Below are 27,397 nucleotides of genomic sequence, written 5' to 3' on the forward strand. Positions count from 1 at the left end.
TCCTAATCTGTGGTCTTTTGTCTTGGAACTATTGAGTTCCACATTGTTTTACTGTTAAGACTTAACATTATACTTGCAGAGTCTCAGTGCCTTCCAGTAGCTTACACCTGCTCAGTACTTTCAGTCTTCCAGTCTGCTTCCATAGTAGACACTTGAGCACATGCCCGGCCATTGTCAGTTTTTACTACTGTCTTTCCCCTAGTCTAGATGATATTACAGACTCACCACAGTTCGTAGTATCTTGTCCTAGTAGACAGGTTTAATTGCATATAGACTTCATAACATCAAAAGGAAAGGGAGAGGGAAAATACACTGAACATGGTTCCTTATATACAATACATTTACACATAGTAATCCTTGATTGGTTACCTAATTGACCCAACCCAAACTCAGGATTGCATCATTGACAATCACCTGGAGTAGGCCCAAACACATTCCCCAAATGATTCCCAATAGAAGCCCATTAGCAGTGCATGACTCAATACATTGTAAAACCTAACATTTACTTATCGTGTTTCCCCGAAAATAAGACAGTGTCTTATATTAATTTTTGCTCCCAAAGATGCTCTAGGTCTTATTTTCAGGGGATGTCTTATTTTTCCATGAAGAAGAATTCACATTTATTGTTGAACAAAAAAAATGAACATTTATTATATACTGTACAGTAGTTGTCATCATAAACCATCATGACCAGACAAACTGAATCCTATCAAGAATTTGTTATTACTATCAATATTTCCATGTTCAACACTTTATGATACGTACATTTACCGATCCTGCATGCTCTGGTGTTCTGTTCATTGGGCATGCTTCCAAACAAAAACTTTGCTAGGTCTTACTTTCGGGGAGGCCTTATATTTAGCAATTCAGCAAAACCTCTACTAGGTCTTATTTTCTGGGGATGTCTTATTTTAGGGGAAACAGGGTAGTTTGGCTCCACATTTTTCACACTGCACTGTTATGACTGAAATGAAAGCACATGCTTGCAGAGATTTTAGTATGGTTGAATGTATGCCTGAAGACATTGTGTCACTAGAATTTTGTCCAGTCTTTTCAGGGCTTGGATATACTTGAGGAAGGCCTGGTTTCTGCAAAATTCATATGTATTGACAAAATAGTGAAGAGCAGAGACACCACACTGGCAACGAAGGTCCGCATAGTCAAAGCAATGGTGTTCCCCATAGTAACCTATGGATGCGAGAGCTGGACCATAAGGAAGGCTGAGCGAAGGAAGATAGACGCTTTTGAACTCTGGTGCTGGAGGAAAATCCTGAGAGTGCCTTGGACTGCAAGAAGATCCAACCAGTCCATCCTCCAGGAAATAATGCCCGGCTGCTCACTGGAGGGAAGGATATTAGAGGCAAAGCTGAAGTATTTTGGCCACATCATGAGGAGACAGGAAAGCTTGGAAAAGATCACGATGCTGGGGAAAATGGAAGGAAAAAGGAAGAGAGGCCGACCAAGGGCAAGATGGATGGATGGTATCCTTGAAGTGACTGGCTTGACCTTGAAGGAACTGGGGGCAGTGACGGCCGGCAGGAAGCTCTGGCATGGACTGGTCCATGAGGTCACGAAGAGTCGGAGATGACTAAACGACTGAGCAGCAGCAGCAGTACAGATAGGGGCATGAGTGGCGCTTCTATCAACATACAAGAAGCAGAGGATAAAAGGGGAACTGGAAGTAAACCTCTCAAATCACAGAAGCATAGTTTGATGGACCCATTCAGCTATTACTTCTTTATACTAAGGGATTACTTCAGAAGTTGGCACTATAGATGTGAAATTGCAACCAGCCTGAAGTCACCAGACTCCACCTGATCTTGGAAGTTAAGCAGCCATAGTGCTGATTAGTACTTGGATAGGGACTGTATCCAAACATGGTGAAATGTCTTGACTTCCTCTAACCAATTCTTTCTGTGAACAAAAGCAGAATCAAATCAGCAAAAATGCTTGGATAGTTTCCATAGAATGCACTACTTTGTCATAACAAAATACTTCTAGTAATCCAAGAATGATCCAAAAGCCACTCGGCTGACTTTCAGATTTTCTTTATCCGGTAAAAACACACATTTTTGACCCATTGTAGTTTTTCAGGCTACAAATATTATATATAGTCAGCTTTCCAAATTTCTTGGTGTTAGTGGCACAGGACCCCTGTGAAAGTGAAAAAGTGCAAATAAAGGAATTACAAATATTTTAGCTGAAAGAAAATCTCTCTAGGAATTTCTAAGTCTCCAACATGCCTATGGTCAGGATCAATAGGAGCTTGATCATGGAGTCATACAGAAGATTAAGACAGAACATGTCAATCAAAGATGAATAATCAAATTTGCAAAAGTCAAGCCTGCAAATGTGGAGGGCCACCTGTGTGCTATATTAACTGAGGTTCGAAACATAAGGGTTCATCTTTTGGCCTTCCTTTTAGTTATGATGTTTTCTCTTGTTCCTTAATTCAAGATCACTCCAGTTAATGATGAGCCACCAGAACTACAACCTGGATTAAAGTCAAGCCTGGAGTGCCCAGAAGGAGAGCAAATTCTCATTACTGCTGAATATCTCTATGCAACAGATGTTGACAATGATGATGTCAGACTTACTTATATGATTGTGAAAACGCCAAAGCATGGTGTGATTCAAAAGGATAACTTTGTGGTGAATAGGTTCTCTCAACATGATGTTACTCAAGGTGCAATCTCCTATGTTCACACTGGTAAATGACAACTTTTTCCAGTTTCCTAGCATTGTTCTAATTATCTCTCACTATATTTCTCAGAAAGTATTTTTGTTACTTGTAAAACACAAATATTTTATATTGTGTGCCAGATCGGTGTCTTAAGAACTGTAAATGCTATCTTAAAAACATTCAAACCATTTGAAAATTTAAAACTAACATAGTTTCCCCTCACATTAGCAGAAGTATTATTTCATCCATAATTTTTTCACAGCATCAGTGACTGGTGCTGCAAGTGAAAGAAATTTAGTTACTTCTCAGTTGTCATCAATTCTTCTGGGTTATTTTAAATTCATTTGAACATTCTTCCAAGTGACTGCATAGCAGTAAGGACATTTATTTTATAATATAATAAATAGCATATTAGTTATAAAAGAACTTGCCTGTGAAAGTGCTTAGTTTCTTGAAAGTTTTGAAAATCAGCTGGTCAGCATCTTTAGGTACTGATGAACCTTTCATTAAAATATTATGTGCACACAATTGCCAGAGTTAAGCATTTTAAATCTCATTAATTTTAGTTTCAAAAATTAAGTATATCCTTAAATCTTTCCCAGAAAAATCCGTGGGGCTTAAAGCTTAAAGCAGTCATTACAGTTTCTGTGTTCCTTCTTATACCTAACAGCAAGGTAAGATGTATTGTGGCCAGAGAGATAGGCTGTATTTCAACAAGCAAGTACCAGCCCTACCTCCCTCTCAACATACTTTCCTTGCTGCCTCACTTCTTTCCTCTGTATTATTATTTTCATAACCTGCCCTGTATCTGAGTATCTCAGGGCAATTTACAATACTATCATTTTATATAATATATAATGTATTTAAAAGACTAAAAATATACTAAATCATTTATTAATTAAAACCCGATAACTTACCAGTTTAAGCTAGTTTGAATAATACCAACCAGAGAACATGTGCAAATCAGGAAAAAATAAGTTAGGTCCAATGGGTTTAATCAAAAGCAAAAAAGTCCTTCTCTGATGTCCTCCCACAATGTATGGCAGTCACCAATGGGACACAGAGAAGGACTCCAACAGATTCCAGTTCTTTGGTGGCATATATAACAAGAGGCATTCCCTCAAGCACTGAATCCACAAAGTCATTTTTCATAATCTCTCTTAGTAACAGCTTGTTCTCAGTTTCTAGAACCGTCAGATTATCTCCTTATTATTTCCCCTTTAACCCAAATTAATTGTTCCTTATTACTGTGGCGATGATAGTGCAATATCCACCAAATGAGATGCAGATGTGTTTTCATTCATTCATACCCTGTCTCAATCTGATTTATAAATAAAAATAGATTAAATACTATAGTAAAACCATAAATAAATATATAACTATAAATGCCATTTAAAACATTTAAACAATTTTAAAATTTAAAATGTAAAACCATTACATTTCAAACCATATACAAATTAACAAATTTTATATGGGTTCTCACCTTCCTAAGGAGGGAATCCCAAAGACTGGGAGCAGCCACTGGGAAGGCCTTCTCCCTTGTTCACAGCAAACAAGCCTGAAAAGGTGGTGAGACAGAGAGAAAGGATTTGAGTTTCTGTCAATCTTCCTTTCCAATTCAACTCTACCTAGGTTTGTTACCAGCCTCTCCATCACACTCCTCTCAAGGCAACAAGTAAAGGAGAACTTCTGATCTATTTCTCCCCTTCATTTTGCTAAAAATTATCTTAGGAATTTAAGTACTGTCAATTTTATACAGATATCAGCCAAGTGAAAATGTTATTTTTTCCTTGCAAGCTATTCTTAAATCATGCATATTTATTTTGAAAGCCACCATTTTGAGTTTCCTTGATGTGTTTTTACATTTTCTGAGACTGTGAGAAGTTGAGTGATACTTTCATTTCCTAGAGTTGTTATTTGCATTTTAATAAACAAAAGTGTCTTGCAGACCACTAGCTGACTTTAGAAGTAGGTGAATGGAAGATTTACTCTTTATCTGAAATCCAATTTTACTATCAGCACTTTGCCATAAAAGATGATCACTAATTTTGTTTTTTACAATCACTTGGTGGGACTGCTTGAGAAAATGTTTCTAATTTGCATGTACTAATATTTTCCACCATGCCTTCTCCTCTTATGGATAGGACAATCTCTCTTATTTTGAAGCCTGTTAGGATCTTAATAGCTCATGTATGTTTGTGTGCACTGGTTCTTTAGGTGGAGAAATAGGTCATGAATATATTGTGGACAGCATAACTTTTGTTATCTCAGATGGAGAAACTGGAATAGGAGATGGCTGTTGTATTGATAAAAAATTCCCACTGCCTATACCACTTCATCCCAGTTTACCAGTGCATGATCTGAATGTCACAATTCTGCCCATTAACAATCAGGAGCCATCCATTCAAACTGGTATGTAGTTGTTGCTAATGTTCTATGTCTTAAGGATGAAACCAGAATTGTATCATTTGATTAAAAAAAATGAACATTCCTCACAGGGTATGGCAGAGTTGTTAAAATCTGTCTCAAAGAGGTGTCTATACAGCTTGAAGTGATACAAAAGGCATTCAGAGAATTTTGTATGCAGTTGTGGAAGTGGACAAAAATGGTAGCCATTTACCATAGGAGACTTGGGGTCAGAATAATATTCTAACAACTGCCCTCCCAAACCTGTGACAGACTTTAGAAAACAAAATAAAACAATAATGGGTACAAACATCACTGATGGAAAGAATATTCCCATGTTTTCTTCTCCATGATGACAATGTGTTACTGCCTGACAAAATGGGTTTTCCATGTTTCTACATTTAATACATTTAATATGCATTTTAAAAACAAAAAATGCATGAACACATTTTAATTTTGAACTTCTCCTTCAAAATATGCTTCAAATGTTTTCCCCTATTTTTGACACAAAATTCTGTTAAAATCTTCAGAGAAGTGCAAAATCTGATAGTGATATATTCATTTATACCTTTGTATGATACAGATCAGCTCACTTTGTATCGGAAATCTCAAAGATCTAATTCCTCACATATCACAATGTAGAAACCTCAGTGTTACCATATCTGTTCAAGACCTAAATTTTTGCTTGTTTCCCAACAAATTGAAGCGAATTGTGGGGGGTGGGAGTTGTTAGACATGCAGCTTTTGAAAGGAAAAAGCAATTTCTACCGTGGTAAGTCCAAATCTGGCTGTACCATTTGAAAGAATGAGGTGTTTCCTTCACATGGCAGAGCCTAGAGGGCAAATAAATACTACCTTATATCCAACTATTTAGCCATCTGTCATCAGGTGTAACAAAGGCAATCATCATTGAAATAAAAATTAAATGCTATAGTGGAATAAGAGGGGGAACTCTATCACATTATTTGTTTCAGTTAGAAAAATGGCTTGGGATATCTATTTCTCCAGTGATACTGATTTCACCAAATGATAATATAATAACCTTATTTTTGTATCCCGCCTCCATCTCCCCAAAGTGACTCAGGGTGGCTTATATGGGAACAAGCCCGATCAACATAGTTTAAAATAGCACAATAAAGTTCGTAAACCAACATAATAAAACTATCTAAAACAAACAGCATAATAACACAATATAAAACAACTATCGAGCAAACAGCCAGTAGCCTGATATAGTAAACATTTACTGGGCTTGGGTGGGCAGAGTGGTACAACCGGTTGTAAGGACAGGGCTGATGGATAAAGTGCAAACGTCAGATGACAGAATTAGGAGTACAAGGGCACTATGCAGTAGAATATTCTATCTATGGGCAGGAGACAATAGTAAAGTGCAGGGAATAGATCTTGGGTCAAAGCTGGGGCCAAGATTATCTGGGGAACTGACTAATCAAAAGCACAGTAGAACAACCACATTTTTAGATCTTTACAAAAAGTGGCCCCAGAGGAAGATGTCTGTGACTTGTATTCTGAATGCAAATACTTATCCATGCTTTTCAGCTGTTTTTCCACAGATATAACATTATACATTTAGCAAAATCAATACTATCTCTAATAATCCAGTATTCAAGAGTCTGAGGCAATGGGTTTTCTCCATTGTATCTCATGTTGTCCTTTTGCTAGATCCCAAATCCAGGCTTCATTACACACTCATGTCCATACACATGCTTGCCTATCTAGGTTAAAATGTAGCAAAGCCTCTGTATTTTCTTTCTACATTCCACATAGACAAGGGGCAATACAACTGGGAGTGGGAGGTCCATAGCTCCAATAGAAGAAGAGAACTTGGAAAAATGCAACTGGTGCGGAAGAATAAGCAAGGTCACTGGTGACACAGCTCCGTTCCATCTGTGCAGGCACTCTCTTAACAGAAAAAAAAAATCAGCATCAAGGTTTTCTGTAGCTTTTCTTTCACTGCCTTGTTGTTTTTCATTCTTTTTTTTTAAGGTTATTTGCTTGCTCTTAGTAATGAAACAAAGATGCTCTTTCTTTTCTAATTAAATGCAACTCACTCATTTTATAGTGAAATTAAACACAATCCTCCCTGTTCAACATAGGAACCTTGCTCTCTTGCTTGTCTCCAGAGAGAAGGGAGTATTGTTTCACTGCCTAGAGCAGGACGATTTACTGGTACTCAGCATGTCTCAAAATGTCCACTACCACCACAGTGGTTACATAACCTCATACAAAATTTTGAAATGTAAAGTTGCTTTGAATCAGCAACCCAATTTAAGGTGAGTGCATTGATGTGGTTAAGAAAGGCTAGAAATGGAAAGGTGCCTTAAGCAAGTTTTAAGATATATACCAGAAATGCAAATGTTCACATACTTTGTCTTCACATGGAATAATTAATAGTCTCTGTAGTTTTTTCCCCATTGTGGCAGAAACAAAATGTAGACTTCTGCACCATTCTCAACAGGTATTCACACTTTTTGAAGTCTCTAAGGGAATTATGCTGTACAGAAATACATATGCTTTTAACTCCACACACACGCCAACTCTCACACCCTATCCCAGGGGTCCTCAAACTTTTTAAGCTGAGAGCCGGTCCACAGTCCCTCAGACAGTTGGAGACTGGAATATTGTTTGAAAAAAATTACAAATTCCTATGCACTTTACGTCTTATTTGTAGTGCAAAAAACAACAACAATGAAAGAACAATACAATATTTAAAAATAAAAACAATTTTAACCAACATAAACCTATCAGGATTTCAATGGGAAGTGTGGGCCTGCTTCTGGCCAATGAGGTAGTCAAGTAAATTAGGATTGTTGTTGTTGTGTGCCTTCAAGTCATTTCAGACTTTGGGTGAGCCTAAGTCTAAAACTGAGGGTGGGGGCCAGGTAAATGACCTTGGAGGGCCGCATCCGGCAGACGGGCCTTAGTTTGGGGACCCCTGCCCTATCCTTTTGCCCACTCTCCCCCGATTCCTGCACAAAATATTATGTTTTTTTGTCCAGGATGCACATTTCCTATGGTAAAAAGTATTGTGAAGATTTATAATGCACAAAAATTCCCTAAGTAGCTTCACAAAAGGCAAAAAACAAACAAAAATATTATCCACTGCAGCATTATTCTCACCAGGCATTCCCACTTGGCAGGAAATAGATTATTTTGCTGCTAATAAATGAGATCTCCTCCCATTTCTAATACATACCATGGTGGCTTGGTTTTTCCATATCTGGACTGATTTGCTCTGGATTTTTGCGATAACCTTAAAAACTATCCAAGGTGCTGAATGTATTTCAAGAGTATTAGGTACTTTATACAGGTTTTATGAGTCTGGACCAAAATCACTACTTCACCGATATGGAAGTCACGATAGTTCATAGGCCCTTTCTCACTACATCATTATAGTGTGATCATACATTTTAATTGTTGTGGTTCCATCTGTGAGATTAGCATTTAAGGGAGGGGAACTTAGGATTTACAGCCAGAGAACTCAAATGCATTGTCAGACTACAAACAACAAGATATGATAGGCTGAAGCGATGACAGTTAAAATGGAATCATACTGTTATAACTATTTTCTTAACTGGAAATACTTTTCTTAGCAAGCCTTGATTGTGACCTTTTGCAGCAAGACCACTCATGTCTTTCAAGCTCATATTTTCTGTGGCTAATGTATGTTGTGTGTGTGTTTGTGTGTCAGAGCGAGACATTGGTCCACAGCTTTTTTATGCCTATTTTACTACAATGCACACTGGTGCATTCCCTATGGAAAGAAGACATTGTGAGCTCTTTGTGTGGAAAATTGGGATGGAATGCTGCCAGGTTCTGTTATGCCTGTTTAGGTTTCTGTGGTCACTTCAGGAAAAACAGAAACATCATCCCATCCCTGCAGCCTTGTGGTGCAACAACATTTTGCAGAGAGAGATTTCTAAGCAGTTTAGTTCGCTCAGTGATTGCATGCATTTTGAATCCATAGATATGAGCATCATACAAACACTGGGAATGGTAGGCAAGATTAGGGAAAAGTGAATTGAATTCTGCAGTTATTGGCTCTAAACTGAACTGATATGTTACAGTTTTACAAACCCTTCAGGCACTTTAAGAAAGACTACTTCATTTATGCTAGTACAGTAGAGTCTTACTGATCCAACATAAATGGGCCAGCAGAACATTGGATAAGCGAAAATGTTGGATAATAAGGAGGAATTAAGGAAAAGCCTATTAAACATCAAATTATGTTATGATTTTACAAATTAAGCACCAAAACATCATGCTTTACAACAAATCGATAGCAAAAGCAGTTCAGTACATGATAACGTTATGTAACAATTACCGTATTTATGAATTTAGCAGCAAAATTTCACAATTTATTGAAAAATTAACTACAAAAACATTGACTACTAAAAGGCAAACTGCGTTGGATAATACAGAACCTTGGATAAGCGGAGCTTCGATAAGTGAGACTCTACTGTAACTGTAAACAGAGATATGCACCATCCCAATAGTGCTGACTAAGATATCCTGAGTTGAAACAAAATTTCACTAGTGCTTTTCTCAGCAGCTACTGCTCAAATCAATAGCTGATTAGGTTGAGATGCTAGGCAGACAGGCAGGTTGTGAAGGTTTAGTGTCTTCTTAGTTGCAAAATAATCAAAGTACAGCCTTCAATCTGTAATAGTGAAAATAATATTCTTCTGCTTTACCTCAAGGAGAGATACTTATAGTGGAAGAAGGCGCTTCGACACCTATCAGTTTAAAATATCTGGATGTGAAAGATGAAGATTCAAAACCTGAGGAGTTAACTTTCTTCTTAGAGACAAATCCAGTGCACGGTTACCTGGAGAATATTCTTCCTACTCCTGGATATGAGAAGACCAATGTGGGCTTGAATATAAGTGAGTTGCAACACTGTTGCTCTACAAGCAAGCTTTAAACTACACACACAAATGCAAGGCAGTGAAGTATGTCTTCTACCTTTTTGAAGGATGGGACATAGGAGCAGATGTTATTTGAGACTTTTACCATCTCTATAGATATCTTCCAAGATAAGTAGAGTGTCTGGAAATATTTTTTCCACTCTGCTCTCTCCATTGAAAAATTAATAACAGATACAACTTCATTACTTCTCTGTCATGAAAACAATCCTTTAGCAGGAAGCAACAATGAATTCTCATGGCTCTAGTATATAAAAAGGGGGCTTGCAGTTTTTAGTCTTTTCCAAATACTGAACATAATCTACCTATCTATAGTACAAAAAGTCTGTTTCATCTTTTAAATGAAACAGATACAAGTGATTTTAAAAGAGCTGTCTGGTATTAAAAACTACCATCAATGCTTTGAACAGAATCTTAAATATTGAAGCAATGAGTTAGAGTCCTGGGGGGAAGCAGAAATGGAACTGGAAAGAGAATTACGTTAAGACACTTAGCATGATATTTTTAGATGTGTATATAAAGGAGACAAGTACAAGTATAATACCATTGAAAAATATAAATTATGAGTCTCCCACATGTATATATTTATGGCCAGGCATACTTTGGAAGGAATCAGTTAAGAAATTAGTCATCACATCTATTAAACATGCCCTCAGAATTAAGTGTACAAAAAGCGTGGAAAAAATTCATTGTGTGTTTTTAACACTTTCTCCAAAAGGTGTCTTCACATTTCAGAACTTACAGGATGGTTATATCAACTATGTTCAGTCTAAGCATGAGAATTTGGAACCCATCTCTGATGGTTTCATGGTATCAGTAAGCGATGGCCTTCATAAATCCATAGCAATGCCTTTCTACATTGTCATCGTTCCAGTTAATGATGAAACCCCACAGCTGAAACTCAGAAACATAACAGTGAGTCAGATATGTTCTTCTTTGGTTTCTGTAAAGAATTTCCATAAAATGTGGACAAAGTATTAAAACAGCAATTCAGTGGGCTAGTATATAATCATGGTACTGTACAGAGCAGTGGTTCTCAACCTGGCATCCCCAGATGTTTTTGGCTTACAACTCCCTGAAATCCCAGCCAGTTTACTAGCTATTAGGATTTCTGGGAGTTGAAGGCCAAAACATGTGGGGACCCCAGGTTGAGAACCACTGGTATAGAGGTATGTTGCTATTAGTGATTAATATATTTTCTCTAATCTGCAGGAAATACTGTAGTTGGAGACATGTTTTTCCAATGAAAGATTCCATAGAAAGTAGCAAAAGATTCCCAATAAGTTTACTTTTATTCTGTTAATCACAGCTTCATGTGTTGTGCTAAGGACTTTCACAAAAGCTCCAAAATGCTGAGAAATTGCAGGAAATATGAATCACATAATATGAGATCCTATGCTAAAGTTAGTTCTATACCCTTAAAATATTCTAATTTGGCAGAGATAGTCTCAATTAATCTTCTGTCTGCTCAAAATGAAAACAGAATGAAGAGAGCATCGCACAAGTGTTTCAAAGGAACTGAATCTTCCGAGGGAGAAATATCTGGAAATGAAAGAAAATTATTAAACATTTTAAGCACACATTTTCAAAGCAGAACATCTACATATACACAAATAAATTTCAATCAATGCCAGACAATCAAAATAGTACATTAACTCCCTACATAGCTATCTTAGTTTGGGTCAATAGGCAGAGCTTGGTGGCATAAGCTTTTGTAGACTTAAGTGTACTTTGTCAGATAACAAGACTATAGTCTACAAAAATTGTATGCTATCAACTTCTTTTTCAACTAATCTCAAAATTTCTTCAAGATCCCTTTGTGTTACCTATTTCTAATGTTTTAAACCACAGGGTACTGCAATTTCAACACATTAAATGTTTAGTATTCTTTTTTAAATTAATGGGGCAAAACTGGTTGAGAAACAGAACTTTCTTACATTTAAAAACAGATGTGAAAGTTGGAACTGGGCTCTGAAAAAGGGAACATTTACCTTTGAGCAGAACATTTTTCTGATCTAAATCATTTCTCCGTCTTGCTGAACAACCTCAAGGGATATCATACTAGTTTAAGGCCAAATATTTACGGTAAAATATGTGAAAGTATGGCTGTCTCCCTTGCAGACATCACTGATGAAAGATCATGGCATAAGTGAATAATGTCTTCTTACACAATTTCCCCAATGAATATATCCTTCTTGGCTGGTAAAGCATACAGGCATATTAGCCAAAACAAAAATAGTGCTAAAATTAGGCAAATAGTATAGAAAAGGAGTTCAACTACATCAGATCTAAATATAGCTCTGTAATACATCTTACTTAGGACTTTATTAAAGACATATAAAACAGCACTGCAAGTTTTAAGAACAATATTTAGTACCACTCTATGGAAAAGATGGAGATGATGGGAAGGTGGAAGAAATTGAAGAATTGGAACCTCCTTCCCCAATTGAGTGATTTTGTGGTGCCTTTATCTCTAGGACCTAGTGTATATCTTACGCTATATACTGTACTCAAGAAATCTTAGCTTTAAAAAACTGACCCTCCAAACCTGAGTTGATTTATCCATAGGTCAATGAAAGTAGTGTACTTTAACTCTTATCAAAATTTCCTTCTCTGACTAGAGTGGTGAAAGGCAAAAGTTTAATCTGTCCTGGGAGAAAGTGCATGAAAAGAGAGCACTGGCCACTTCTGGCCTTTCTGGATGCTTAGACATGCAATTCTGTCAGTTAATAATTACTCTAGACTTATCCACAGGTCACATCAAAATCAATAATTTTACAGACACACCCCAAATCTGCCTTTGAGGTCGACATATGCATGAGAATATACAGTATACATAAAATTGAAAAATTCATTTTCTTCAATTATAAAACAAGTAAAACAAGAGGGGAATGGGGACAAATTCATTGAAACCAAGTAGATTTCTTTTAACATAACTGTAGATGTGAGAACAGAATGCCTCGAGTAAGCAAAAGAGAACACTACAAACATACCACATTCAAGCATATGGAAAGGTATTTCTTCTCAGCTCCTATGGCACGAAATGAAAGCTTTGTAAATCTAAGCCTCCATATGTGGTTCTCAGCTGGTGTAAGTCCCTGAATGAGAAACATGTGAAGAGCTAAATGAATGCTGCACACGTGGTGGCTCAACTTGAAAGCAACACAAATTGCACCTGAGAATATCCTAATACTTAATCCTAATGTTTGAAGATGAATGAAAGCTGAAACCCTTCTTAATGCATTTCTTCATTTAAGGTTCAAGGGGTATGTGTGAGAAATTGAATATATGTGTGCTTGAGGTGAGAAAGAGAGAGTGGTTGCATCAGTTTTGTTGCAAAAAATAACATACCCTGCTTTGAAGGAAACCTATTGTGTTCTTATTAGAAATTTGAAATGAAAGTAGTTTGGTAGCTACTTCTGCATTAAACAGTCTGCACTTGGAAGTAATTAGTTATAAGTGATATCATTACATGTAAATAGGTAATTTGTGGGCTAAGAAGGGTGCAATCCCAAGAGACAAATTGTTCCTGTTTGATGTTGTTGAGCACACTATCAAGCAATGTAAAGAGTTATTCTTCTATTGCAACAAGTAACAGGAATAGAGTACTTTTTAAACACTGTTATGAGTAATGGAACAAATTATTTTAAAAAGTAACTTTGCAAGTTCTAGATATGAAACTTGCTGAACTTTGATTTCATTTTAAGAAAGTGTTTGTAATAAACTAGAAGGAGGCATCTTTTCATCTTGCAGCTATTATAAAATTATAACAACAACAACAACAACAGACCATGTTCACAAATTGTTGTACAGTTGAATGTGAACAGGGCTAAAAATTGTTTTAATAGATAGCATTAAAATTCTAATCTAAAATAGCAAAATAGTGAAGTGTTCATTAAATTTTATTTTTTCACCAACAATGGGAATTTAAGTGTCATTAAAAGTTTGTGAAACAAATCTGCAGTCTTCAATTGACTTTATAAAATATGGTTGGCTTGAAATACTGGTTTTAAGCAGCCAAGTTCCAGTTTCCCCAGTTTCATGTACCTCTACTTTTGGAAAGCTATTCAAATAGTAGCTGAAAAATGAAGCCTCTTATACTGTTGGCCCAAGGCTAACTTTCTTCAGTTTGCACAGAAAGTGGTCAGTGTTCAGACCACTGCTAGACTCCTGGGATATGACAGTAATACATATTTATTGCAACGTGTCAGAAAAATATGCAAAGCAACCCTAAATAAAAATGCAGTTTGAATAAGTATATGTGCACATTTTCCTGTGAACAAAGGATGCATTTTTTCTGTTTTGCTGTTATTGCAAACAAAATTCCTTTTTTCTCTCCTATTCAGTATTGGGTTGCAAGATTTTGCTTTGTTCTTTCTTTTCTCTTTGATATCTGTGCAGTTGTTTAGCCTAATGTACATGTTCATTTGTGAAATGTATCTAATTTATGATTCCTTTCTCCACTGACATTGGTCTCTGCATGTTTCTCCTGCACCCCCATGTTATTAGTTCACATTTTAAAAAATATATGCAATGGTTTTGCATACATTTTATTTATAGGAAAAACATGAAATATTTGTAAATACACAAACATTTGAGGTGAGGTGCATATTTTATTTCAACAAGACTTTCGAAGTGCACAAATGCTGTTTTCCATGAGGTTATTGCATTTCATGAAATTTCTTTTCCTCCCTTCCCCCTTGCATAATGGAATGGTGCGTAGAATTGCAATGGCAAATCCAGATATACCCATGAACACAAGAAAACTGCACTTCTAATACATTATGGCATATATATATATATATATATATATATATATATATATATATATATAGAGAATGTGAATCAAATAAAACTGGATTTGATCCTCAGTTTGAAATCCTTTCCCCAATTTGCGTTGTTACAAGATGGAGAAAAAACCCTTACTTTCTAATGGAATTGGACCAACATACCAGATGAGCCATGTAACTAGGTATCTGAATTGTTTAGACACATTGGTTTGCTTCTTCATGACATGAAAGTAAACAATCTACAAATAGAGAAAAGAGACAGCCCCACACTCTGTATTATATGTTAGCTGAAGTGCAAAAAAACGTGGTGGGACATATGCAGTATGGCTTCTTTTTAAATAAATATGTGTGCATATGTTGGGGAGCAGGCAAGGTAATGCTTTGCCAGGAGTTTTCTTATTTATCATACAAGTCTCTTGATGAAAGCTGAACTAGTATAAACTAATTGGGGTGTTACTGTAAAGCTGTCCAATTGCAGTGTGTGAAAAAATGGAGCTGAAATGCATTTGAGGTGGCAACAAAGAAATTTTTGTAAAAAGAATTTATTTGAAAATTATATTTCCAACTCTGTATATTTTGTAGGATTTTTGGGGAAAATAGTATGTTATGGGTTGGCTGGCCAATTCTTAAAACTTGATTAGGAAAACTAAATATATACAACTTCAAGATGTAGAAATACAAAGCAAAAATTTAATGTATATTACATGGAATCCAAATATCCATATGCTCCAAAACTGGAATGGCATTTTAATTTTACCTTTAACATAAATTTGAAATTGTACATTTATTTCTCATTACGTCTTGAATTACAGTGAAGTTGTAGTTTGCCAGATAACAAGTTTGAATGCATGGGTTTCTTCATTTGCCTTCTTTCCATCTTCTCCTTGTATGGAAGTAGCCATTAATGAGCCTTGAAAATGTTTCTAAAATATAGGGATGCACTGAACACAATCTCTGCTGATGCCGCAGCAAGGAAAATATTAAGATTATTGTGATAGAGGGGATTTTAATAAATTGGAGCAGCAAGGCATTGTCAAGAGTTTAGAAGGGAAAGAAAGCTAATGTAGTCTAAAGGTTGGTTGGGAAAGTAAGGAGATACTCCACAGCTTTGTCAACGTCTGGAACATGTAAAGAGGCTTCTAAGATAACCATGTGGAAATCAAAAAGCCTCTGTCACCAAAGTTTTTAATCCTGAACTTTTTTACTTGTATCGTTTTTCAAATACATTTTCTCAGCCTTGAGAACTCAACATAAAGATTTACAAGAATCTTTGAAAGAAAATGTACACTACTCTTTCTTCATAATTTTGAAATTTAATTGAAATTCATCTTTTCCTTTAGGTAATGGAAGGAAACATTGTAGCAATGGGCCCTGACACCATTAATGTTGAAGATTTTGACATCCCACAAGATCCGTTAAGATTTTATATTGTTACCCCACCCTGGCATGGGTTGATACTAAATGGAACTTATGGCAGAGAGATTGAGCATTACAGAAAATTAAGCCCAGTAATTCTTCATCAAGATTTAGAGATTCACAGCTTTACTTTGGAGGAACTTAAAAAAGGTTTGGAAATAATTTTATTTTCTTTCTTTGGGATAATATGATCTACAATTTCACAGCATAAAATATCTTGCAAGACAGAAAAAGAGATTGGAGAAAGATTTATTACATTACTGTGACTTTTTCATTGAGATATAACTAAACAGATTGACATTTGAGAATGGACAAGATTTCAGGGTTAAAGCAAGCAAAATAGCATTTATGAACATTGCCCAATTTTCCCTCGTAACAGCAAATTTTGGGAATGTTATTATTAAATTTATACCCAACCTTTCTCTTGGGGTGGGATCCAAAGTGGCTTACAGTAATTTTAAGTAAGATTTAATTAAAATATTTTTTGCAGAAGTAAAAAAATAGAATTAAAAATTACCAAAACAATTAAAATTTATTTAAAACATAATTACTAATAAAAGATAAGAAATGTATCTTAGCACGCCAGTTCTCACACACTACTGTTACATAATTGAATGTTTAAAAAGTCATAGAAACATATAGTTAGAAGATGCCTCATAGCCCATCTAGTACTCTAGTCCATCTAGCTCAATCCAGAATTTTCAGATAAAGCATCTTCAGCAGGTAGCTGTGCAGCCACTCTTTGCAGAGAAGGACCCCACCGCCTCCCTAGGCAAGCCGCTCTTATTCTCTGGAAGTTCTTTTTAGTGTTTACTCAAAATCTATTCTCCTGTAACATCAAATTACTAAATGTGGTCCTAACCTCTTGGTTAGCAGAAAACAAATTTACCCCCTTCTTTCTTGGCAGCCCTTGAAGTATTTAGAGTGCAATCATGTCACCCTGGAGTTTTCTCTTTACCGGGCTGAACACGCTTAGCTCCTTCAACTTTCTTTACATGTTTAGTTTGCCATACCACATTTCATCCTCAATGCCCTTCTTTGAATCTGTGGCAACTTGTTTTCCAAACTTTATGTATTCTCAGACATTCTTAACTTTGGGATACACGTGAGACAATCAGTATGCCCAATTTCTAATTCATTGTAGCCCTGAACACAGGAAGCTTAATGAGTCCCCATTAAATTTCAGTATTGAATAAGTCAATAATAATCACATCTCTATGATCTCATTTTTACATTCCACACCAGAGTGAGGAAGGAGTAAATTGCTGTTCAACATTTTCGGTTTAGTAAGTTTTAAGTTTAAATACTGTTAGAAAACCTTGAAGAACAATGGACTGCAACTTTTCAAGGCCAAAAAAGATTACTGATGTTTTGAGTGATATCCTTGATTTTTACAGTGGTAGATAGAGATTTGAGTATAGTAATACTCTCGCTCCTATCCTTTCTAGATTAAAAAAACCTGACCACAGTGGGGATATCCTTCAAAAAAGATTTGAGAGCATCCTATGGAATCCTGAGATTTGTAATTTGTTGTGTCACCAGAGCTCTCTAAGGGCAATTCCACACAGCCATATAACTCAGAAAATCAAGGCAGATAATCTACAATATCTGCTTTGAACTGGGTTATCTGAGTCTACACTGCCATATAATCCAGTTCAATGTGGATTTTATACAGCTGTGTGGAAGGGGCCTTACAGAGAAAGCTAAATATATGACTAAACTTCAAATCTCAGAATTCTATAGCACTGCTCCATGGCAGTTAAAGCCATGTCAAACTGCTATAATTTTGCAGTATGGATTCAATCTGAGAGGTCAAGTCTACATTTGGGAGCCCAGGTCTGCTGTGATGGAAGAAATAATATTGGGTATGTATGCACAGCCAAAATGTCCCTCTGATTTACCCCATGTGAGCCATGTATCTTTTGGCTGTTGCTGGGTTGATCAATATGTATACCAAGATGTTTGTTTATAAGACCATGGCTCTTCCAACTCTGTTGTGTGCCTGTAAAACATGGGCCATCTAAAAACATCACTCTTGACTTCTGGAAAGATTCCACCAGCATTGTCTTTGAAAAATCCTGCAAATTTCTTGAAAATAGAGGTGGACAAATGTCAATGTTCTGGAAGAAACAAAGACCACCAGCACTAAAGTAATAATCATCTGCCATTAGCTTTGCTGGACTGGCTATGTTGTCTGATCACCATCTCCCAAAGCAGTTACTTTATTCTCAGCTCAAGAATGGAAAACGAAATGTTGGTGGACAGTAAAAGAGATTTAAAGATGGGCTTAAAACTAACCTAAACATTGAAAACTAGGAAGCCCTGACCCTTAAGCATTGTAAATAAAGATCAGTTGTTACCAATGGTATTTGAAGATGTACAAATAGAGGATGAAAGGGGAAAGCATGCCAAGAGGAAGGTGTGTCAGGCAAATCCTTGTCATTACCACCTTCTGTCTGGAAATTTATGTCCTCACTGTAAAAGACCATGTTGATCCAGAAAAGGTCTCCACAGTTACTTACGAACCCACCACCAAGATTCTACCCTTAGTAAGACAATCATACTCAGTCAAGAGGGATTGTCTATAGTAGTATAGCTAGGACACCATATCCATTTTAATAACTGCTGCTATAGAATGGGAGACCAAACAATAGGCAATAGCCATTATCTCTATGCCTAGGTCTAGGATTTTCTTTTAAGTTTAAGGTTGATCATGGTTTAATGGAGGATTGGATAGGCCTAGATATCACAATGTTTGCCTTACATTTGTGTTATGTGTGCATGTTCTTGTTTGCATTAAATCTGGTGGAATATAACATTCCGAATTTTGAACATTTTTTTAAAATTTAAGAACTTCATACTAAAGATCACTATATTTGGGTCTAATAGGATTCAGAAAATGCTCACTCAAACAGTGACAGCTGGAAGCAATGAGGCTTTAAAATGCAGCATCTTCATTTTCTTACTGACTGTAGCTCCTGACTTTATCATTTATTTATTGTTGCAGGGATAGCCTCAACTTTCTCAGATACAGTTGGAGTGACTGTATCTGCTCATGCTGGCATAGTAAAAATAAAGTTAAAATAATGAATTCATCAGTCTGAAATAGAAGGAATAGCCTTTGCTTAGAGTAAGTTAAGAGAAAATCTTTAAATGTTGTATGGAAGCAAAAGGAATAGAATAGTGGACACTAATGGGATTTGTAAAGTTTTGAGGGGCAAGTAAATAAAATTATTGGTTTGGAATGTGTTACAATTTCCAGTTATCACCTTCTTAGCTTCCTTCTGTAACAAACTAGATTCATGTTGTGTGAGCTGCGGATGTCCTCTACTGGAAACCACAGTTCATTGCAGCAAAGTGCTCTTAAGAAAGCAGATACATTTTTGTCCCATCTGTACCTCTGCTAAAACAAAAATTTAAAGAGCCCTAGAAGATTTTTTTTTAAAAGCAAAAATGGCATTAACTCTTACCTTGGCAAGGATTGTCACAAGATGTGAGTTGTGATATTTCCTCGTCATTCTTTATTTCTTTTCCTTGGTTATTTTAATTCTGCTCAAGTTTCTGTATAGATTGTGTATGGTCAATTCCCAACATAGCTTTTTCCCTTTGTGATTTAATATATAGTTCATTCCCAGATTTAAAAACCAGGTGTAAAAAGCCAGAGCAATAATGGAGATCCTATGGGGTAACCAATGGTGTAGCCAGAGGCACCTCTGTTGCTAACCCAACTGGTCACAGAATCTGCTTAGGAACCAGAAATAGCAGATCACATATCTTTTCTAGCTTGGCATCTGTGCCTTGAGCTTGCCAAGTAGGGCAAAGGAGCAGCATGCAGCGGATGAGCAAAATAGACCTAGAGGCAATCTGGCACTCCAGCAAACCCCAAAATGATTTTGGTGTTATATTGAGCTGTTCTCTGTGTAAAGTTTGGGGGTGGAGAGAAGATTTGATGAATCTATGTTACACAGTAAAACTATGTTCATTTTTTTGAAAAGGGCTGACCCAAGACATTTATTTGCCTGAGGCAGAACAATACATTCCACTCTCCTCTAAACTCAAGCACACTTCCAAGGCTCGTCAAATTATTTTGGAACCCAAGGCGCAAAATCTCATACACACCTCCCTCCCTAGCAATAAAAACCAAACAAAAACAAATATCTACCAAGCTGCTACTTTTTCATGACACCCAAAATATGCTGCCTGAGGCAGTTGTGCCTTATGATGGGGTCACAACCTTATGTGAAGTATTTGTCTTAAATGTTAGCTTATTATTTGTATACATCATCCTATGCCATATAGATTGCACAAACAGAGGTGAACAGCATAGCAAAAAGGATATAAAACCATTATTATTTTATCTGTAATTATAAAATAGAAATGCAGTGGTTCCTTTGTTTCTACTGAGGTTTGGTTCCAGGATCCCCCCCCCCCCCCCCCCGCTCAACCCTGGATACTAAAATCCATGGATGCTTATGTCCTATTATATATAATGAAATATTAAAATTGTGTTCCGTTTTCAATATTTTCAATCTGTGAATAGTGGAATCTCTTGCTGCAAAATCCATGGAAACAGTGGGCCAACTGTAAAATCCTTAGAAAATCAATAGGATACCAATTGTAGTTGTTGTGTTAAAGTTGTTTTCCTGATGAGATTTATTTGAGGAGGGGTTGTCTTTGTCTTTTTCTGAGGCTGAGAGATTATGAAATTGACCAGAAGTTGACCATAGAACCAAGCTGGAGGACCTACAAAGGCCTAGAGAGAACTTTTTTTGTGTAGGGCAACAGTGGAGAGACAGTTCTCAAGTAATTAAATCCATGAATGCTTAACCCACAAAAGTGCATGGATGACTGTATTTCTCACCTCTACTTATAAAAGCATAAGACAGGACTGGAGAATATGTTGCCTTTGTAATGTTGTAATGTACTATCAGTCCCCACCAGTAGGCAAGCTATCATGGGAAGACCCATTGCTAACCTCCAGATGAGAATGACTGGGTGATGCCATCATGCTGAGACTGGAAATTCTGAGTGAGACAAACATGGCAATTTCAACCCCAAGATCTCATGCCAAAACATTCTGATTCAGCACTTTTAATGCAGTCCTGAAGCACACAGCAGTCAGTTCAACTGGGACAAATTGGGATAATATGTCCCAGATGATAAGAGATGTACTCTTATTCAGCATCGTTTTAAATCAGTAAGACAATCCTTTAACTACATTTGGCAGTAAGCATTTTTCTTCTCAGTGCAACAGTATTATAACAAATGCGGGGAAATGTGGAATTAGGAGACACCAATGCTGACTGTAACAGAGGTGTAAATCAAATAGCCCAGTTTCTGAAATGCAGGCTCCAATAAATGGAACTTGATTTTTTCTTTGAAATAGGCAATAGATCTCTTGACCTATGTTCGATGACCTGCTCATAAAAATTGGGCTTTACAGCTAAGTGGACATTATGAAGACGTGACACCTCAATTCCTGGAGGATTTACATTATAACTTTCAGTTCCCATTCAGCAGTCAATTGTCATTTGAAAATCACAGTCTAGAATGATACAGTATAAAACCATAACCTGTACCTTCCCATATGATAACTTGGCTTCTTTCTGAGGAGGATTACTAAGCTGAATTGTTACTTTTATGAATATGGTTCCCCCATAAAACTGCTCTTTCCACACTGAAATCTCAAATCTGAAATGTTGCTAGGATACTGCAATGATAGCAGGAATAAGACCGAGTTTCTCTAGTCTGGTAATCCATGATGATGATTCCAGCTGGGAATGTCCAGACACAGAGTCTGTTAAGATACTTAGAGGTCTAAGGATATATCTAAAATTCATTTTCTGTCATACACATCAAAGGTTTGAGCCTTAATAGATTTCAGTAATAGGTGCATGTGTGCCCACTCTACCACCATATATTTCATAGACACATTATTCTAAACTCCTCTACTTTTCATGTTCAGCACATGTGAGTTCTATATTATTGGTAGGAATCCACCACAGTGTATACTGTAAATGTGAATTAATCCCTTTTATCATACAATCATGGTGTGCCGTCGCGCCTGGGGCTGTAAACTCTTAGTGAAAGAGGCATGGACGTGACATCTTTCCCCAGGGGATTGCTTCTTGCCCTCCTTTAGGGAAACTGGAACTCCCAAGGACCAAAACACTGTAGTTAACTCAAAAACTGGGTTTATTGTTCACAAAGGGGGTAAAAGAAAACATACATTACAGTCTTTGGTTGTTTAAGTCCATGAAGCTTGTCCAGATCCCTCTTTCTCTGGCTGTGAATGCCAGAGCAAACTCAGCCTCAGTCCAATGACCTATATCTGAAGACAAGAGTCTTCCTCTGTTGCCAAAGGACTGATGTGAAGGCGCTTGAGACTCCTCAACGTTGTTCAGGTTGGCCCTGAACATGAAGTGTGAGTCCCAAGGGTAAGAACCTCAGAATTGGTGATGAGAGGTAACTTTTGAAGGGCTTTCAGAGCCAAGCCTCTCTTTCACGTCCATCCGATAGAGTGGAATGAAAAGGAGGAAACACAGTCCTACTCCAGGAAGAGGTGGAGCCAAACAGTTTTGCTGAGTGAGCAATGTAACAGGTACAAACAACATTGATTGACAGATATAAATAACCAATCCAACTACATTTACAGGGTAAGGGCAAAATCAGGCATGATACAGCAATTCAAATCTTGAAACTTATAGTTTGACATATAGATGGCGCCACTCGCGCCGTCACACATGGAATCCTAGAGTTGGAAGAGACCACAAGGGCCATCCAGCCCAACTACATTCTGCCCTGTAGGGAAACACTATCAAAGCACTCAGACACTTATGATTAACTCGGGAAGGCCTTCTCTCTATCCCACCATTCTCTCAAGTGTGTTTGGCAGGAACAGTGGGTTGAGAAAGAATAAGGGGCACAGTGCTGGGGAGGTTGTGGGTGGGATTTGGGGGGGATTATGTTTTAGAATCCATTTTAATTGTATTTATTATATTTTAATTGTATTCCAACCTAACACACACACACACACACACACACACACACGCACACAGTATTATTTGTTTTTCTGGTTGAGTATTCACTTTGCTTTAAATTGATCAAAGTATGTGGGTGTTAGCTGCCTTGAGTCCCCTCAGGGAGAAAAGAGGGCATAAATAAAGTATATAAAATAAAAATAATAAATAAGTATTTGTGAAAGATGGCCATTCATCCTCTGTTTAAAAACCTCAAGAGAAAGTGTCTCCACCACAGTCCATGGCGACATATTCCACGTCTTTTTAATGTTTAGGTGGCATCTCTTGTCCTGTGATTTGAAGCAAACAAACTCACCCCCTTTTCAATTGAACATCCTTTCAAATATTTAAACATGGTTATCATGTCCCCTCTCATCTTTCTCTTCTCCAAGAAAAATATACCCAGCTCCCTTAAGCACTTTTCATAGGGCTTGGTGTTCACTTCAGAGTTCAAATTCCCATATGCAATAATGGGAGAATTCATGGTCTGGAATATAATTCTCATAATTCCAGGGATATAGTGCCATGGGGTGGAATGAGAGCATTGCCCTCCCCCCAATAAAATACTGCCCCATTAAAATTTTATTTCAGTTCTCATTTTTTTTAGCATTTCAGTAAATTAAAATGCCCATTGAGCATTTATAAATACAATTCAGGCATCCAAAGAAAAGGAACAGGCACCATTGCCAAGGAAATATGAATATAGCAAATTGAAGGATTCTGGAGATGGATAGTTTTCAGTGTCTTTGCAATGCTAGAAATTTGGGTAATGAAGGAGAATAAGAAAGGAGCAGATGTCTTATTTAAGGACAATACCCTCATTCCTTTTTCTCTACTATTGTTTTTTTATGGCATAACCCCAATACTCATTCTGGGTTCCAGTGTCAATTACAGTAAAATGGGCAGATACATGGTAGCACACAGAAATCTAACTTCATCTCTCTATGGTAATCAGGCAGATCTTTTTAGACTTCATAATCTAAGCATATAAAAAAATCACTGTCGTGATCATGTGAATCAGCTACATCAATCTGGCTCCTTTCCACCATTCAGGAATTTTAATTCAGCCTGGAACATGGTCCAAAAATAGTTCATTTAGGAAATGTTTATTGTGCTTATTGAGGAAGTGCAGCTCTAAATATCTTTAAGGCACCTGATCCTCTCTGATGTTGGAAGCTGAGCAGGGTCAGCCCTGGTTACTACATCGATGGGAGACAGCCAAGAAATATCAGGCTATATTTCAGAAGAAGGAACTGGTAAAACCATCTCTGTGTATTCCTTGTCTAAGAAAATCCTATGAAATTATTGGGGTCGCCATAACTTGACAAGCAACTTGAAGGCAGATACACATACACACTGCTTTGTCAGCTGGTTTGTAATCCAAGGCTCCAAATGTAGGAAAGTCTCATTCAAGGACTGTAGATAAATTACCCCTATTGTAGTTGTATATCCACCCTATTTATACTTTAAATAAAACAAACACATAAAGCACTCTAATCAGTGGAATAAGAGGCTTAAAACTTTCAGGTGTATCTTCCTGCATTACTTTCCTGGTTGTGTGCCAGCAAGCTATCCATGTTTAATTTGTTTAAATGACAAGAACAATTGGAGCCTATAGTGATGGTCCTCTATTTCATGAAAGATTTCAAGAGGGTCAGAATGAAATGTGAACCATTAGTCTCTCAAGCATAACATCTTCTTTGCAGACATTAATAAGAGATTAATTCCTCCTTGCATTCCCTGTTCTTTTATCTCCTTGAGCAACTATGTTCACAGAAGGAATTATCTATGGAGGCAAGGGTTTAACAATGCTGAGAAAACAATTACATAATAATGCTTTGGTCTAATAAGCACCAGAAAGCTACAGAGATATGGGTATATAGTAGGATCGTATAATGAACATTTGTTGAAGCACAAACAGATCTTTTTCATGATTCCTATTGCAGCTATACAAATGAGGTTAAAAAACCAGGGCGAAGAGAGCTTAACAATAATACTTGGATATCTAGTAGAAAAATTAATGAGAAAGGAAAGGATATACCTAATAAGAATTTATAACACTGACCGTGACTATCAATCTGTGAAATATTTATTTCATTCACTGTTTTCCATTCTGCAGAAAACAAAAAGAGAACAAATTGAGCCAATTCTGACTTTGTACTTTATATGCATTTAGCTCTCTAACCCATACTACACTAGATCTCATCTTGAGTCTTGGGAGCAACAATAGATGTGAATTCTTCCAGAAACTGGTAGGATGACTTCATGGCATCAGCATTTCAAACACCTCTTCACAATTAAATGGCCTCTTTCCCCCATGTTCTTGATACTGCTTTGACGGTTTTCTTGAATGGAAGGAGTGAAAAATATATATATTTTTAGTTCTGCATAACAAGTATTATTCAGAGGACCTCATTGCTTCTAAGAATATCTATATTTCAATATTCTTCCTTGAAATTCTGCTTTATTTGTGAATACTGAACATCTGTTCATACATTGAAGTTACTTTGAAGTCACCCACAGGCCTATTCAATTCTATAGTTTAATGTAAATGCTGTTCTTTCTCATAAAATATTGGGTTTGCTCTCTATATATGCACAATCTCACTTCACTGGCAAGAAGGAGTTGAGCAATTAGTATAAACTTCAAAGAAACAAATATACTCCAGAATCTTGTTTTCCTTCCAATTTTTTGAGGACATTGATCAATGCCAAATGAGTCATAGCTTTATCATTCATAGATCATCCATTCATGACTTGGTAATTCATTATAGTAATGTTTATGTAATAAATGAATAATATTTCCACAGTGCATATATTTACAGAAATTTAAATACAGGTCGAATATCCCTTATCTAGGGCCACCGGTGGCGCAGCGGGTTAAACTACTGAGCTGCTGAACTTGCTGACTGAAAGGTTGCCGGTTCGAATCTGGGGAGCGGGGTGAGCTGCCAACCTAGCAGTTCGAAAACATGAAAATGTGACTAGATCAATAGGCTTAGACGAGTAGTAGCATCCAGCTGGTGTTTCCAGTTGAAGTTACATGGATTCTTCTTTATGGACTTTTTGATACCACATAAAAATATTTTAATCCACCTATTCTATAATTGGACCTGCTGATTGACTTTTTAAAATCCTCCACTATGAGCAGTCCAAAACAAATCTACAAAGTAAATAAATAATTTGAAGTGTACTTTCAACTTTAATAGTATTTTTTCAAAACCTAAATAGAAAGATAAGTTCCTTTTTTGTTCATTAGAAAATATCCCAAATTTTTTGGTAAAGCTACAGTGATATGGTTCTTGGTTTTTTCAAAAATTCTTCCTTTAATTGGCTGTTTATTTAGAGAAAGGAAGGAGGGGAACATACCATCAGTGGACATTTTATAAATCCCATCTGCACATTAGAAGCTCTTGTCAAACACCTTAAGATCGGAACTCAGGATCACTTTAGACTAATTTTATACTGAAATGGGTGGATAAGCACTCCAATTATTTCTGGCTTCTCTCCTCTTTAGACCTTATATTGCCCCTGCTGACTCATACCAAAAGGATTAATGGGAAATATATTGGCTTGGTACCCCAGAAATACTCTTTAGAATTGAGAATCAACAATTGGAAGCTTCTTAACCAGTTCTTGGATTTGATGTGGCTTTGATAGACTAAATTTCTTCAACATTGCTTGTCTTTAGAATTTGGTTTTGCTGTTGAATTCAGAGTACTCACTTGTCTGTGGCTTTTTTACCAATAGGACTGATGCTTATGTACATGCATGATGACACAGAAAGCCTAGAGGATAGCTTCACCGTTCAGCTGACAGATGGCAAGCACACAGTCCAAGGGACACTTTACATCTACATCATGCCAGTCAACGATGAAATCCCTCATCTTTCCAGGTTAGCTGTTGAAGTGACATTCTATGCAAAGTGACTTTAGAAAAGATGGGGAGGGGAAGCATTTTATCCTTCTTTAATTGTTAACTTGTTTGCTGAATTGTTTATTGGCAAGAACATGGGTGCATTACCTTATCCCTCTTTGTCTTAATGCTCATTTCTTACAAAAAATTTGGCCTATTACAATTATTATGAAGAAATGGAAATTAATTAACTTTCATGAAGGAGTTCAAATAGAAAACATGAAATTTT

At 36.7% G+C, this 27,397-nt stretch overlaps 1 protein-coding gene and 1 long non-coding RNA gene across 17 annotated transcripts in view; one reads left to right on the forward strand and one right to left on the reverse strand.

The window, feature by feature from the left end:
* The window catches only part of LOC100561497 (FRAS1-related extracellular matrix protein 1), a 318,227-nt gene that overhangs the window by 207,360 nt on the left and 83,470 nt on the right, over positions 1-27,397 (forward strand). For 13 of the 15 annotated variants that reach the window (XR_001730232.2, XR_001730231.2, XM_062979566.1 and 10 more), the window contains exons 17-22: positions 2,458-2,710; positions 4,901-5,095; positions 9,805-9,990; positions 10,748-10,944; positions 16,160-16,385; positions 27,004-27,148. Coding sequence is in view for 13 of the 15 variants with exons in the window: in XM_062979566.1 (XP_062835636.1) it covers positions 2,458-2,710; positions 4,901-5,095; positions 9,805-9,990; positions 10,748-10,944; positions 16,160-16,385; positions 27,004-27,148 (1,202 nt within the window). In the remaining 2 variants the exon portion in view is untranslated. Of the gene's footprint in view, positions 1-2,457; positions 2,711-4,900; positions 5,096-9,804; positions 9,991-10,747; positions 10,945-16,159; positions 16,386-27,003; positions 27,149-27,397 lie in introns of those variants that run through there. The other 2 variants (XM_008109357.3, XM_062979575.1) reach the window with 2 other exon arrangements.
* Positions 235-20,036, reverse strand: LOC134298657 (uncharacterized). Of its 2 annotated transcripts, none has more exons than XR_010005761.1 (3): positions 19,706-20,036; positions 4,167-4,241; positions 235-1,914 (listed from the first exon to the last, which is right to left on the reverse strand). It is a non-coding gene; the product is annotated as an uncharacterized LOC134298657 (long non-coding RNA). The 2 variants fall into 2 exon arrangements; XR_010005760.1 differs by having other exon boundaries at positions 4,167-13,127.

This window comes from Anolis carolinensis, chromosome 4 (assembly GCF_035594765.1).
Source record: "Anolis carolinensis isolate JA03-04 chromosome 4, rAnoCar3.1.pri, whole genome shotgun sequence".
Classification (NCBI taxonomy): Eukaryota; Metazoa; Chordata; class Lepidosauria; order Squamata; family Dactyloidae; genus Anolis; species Anolis carolinensis.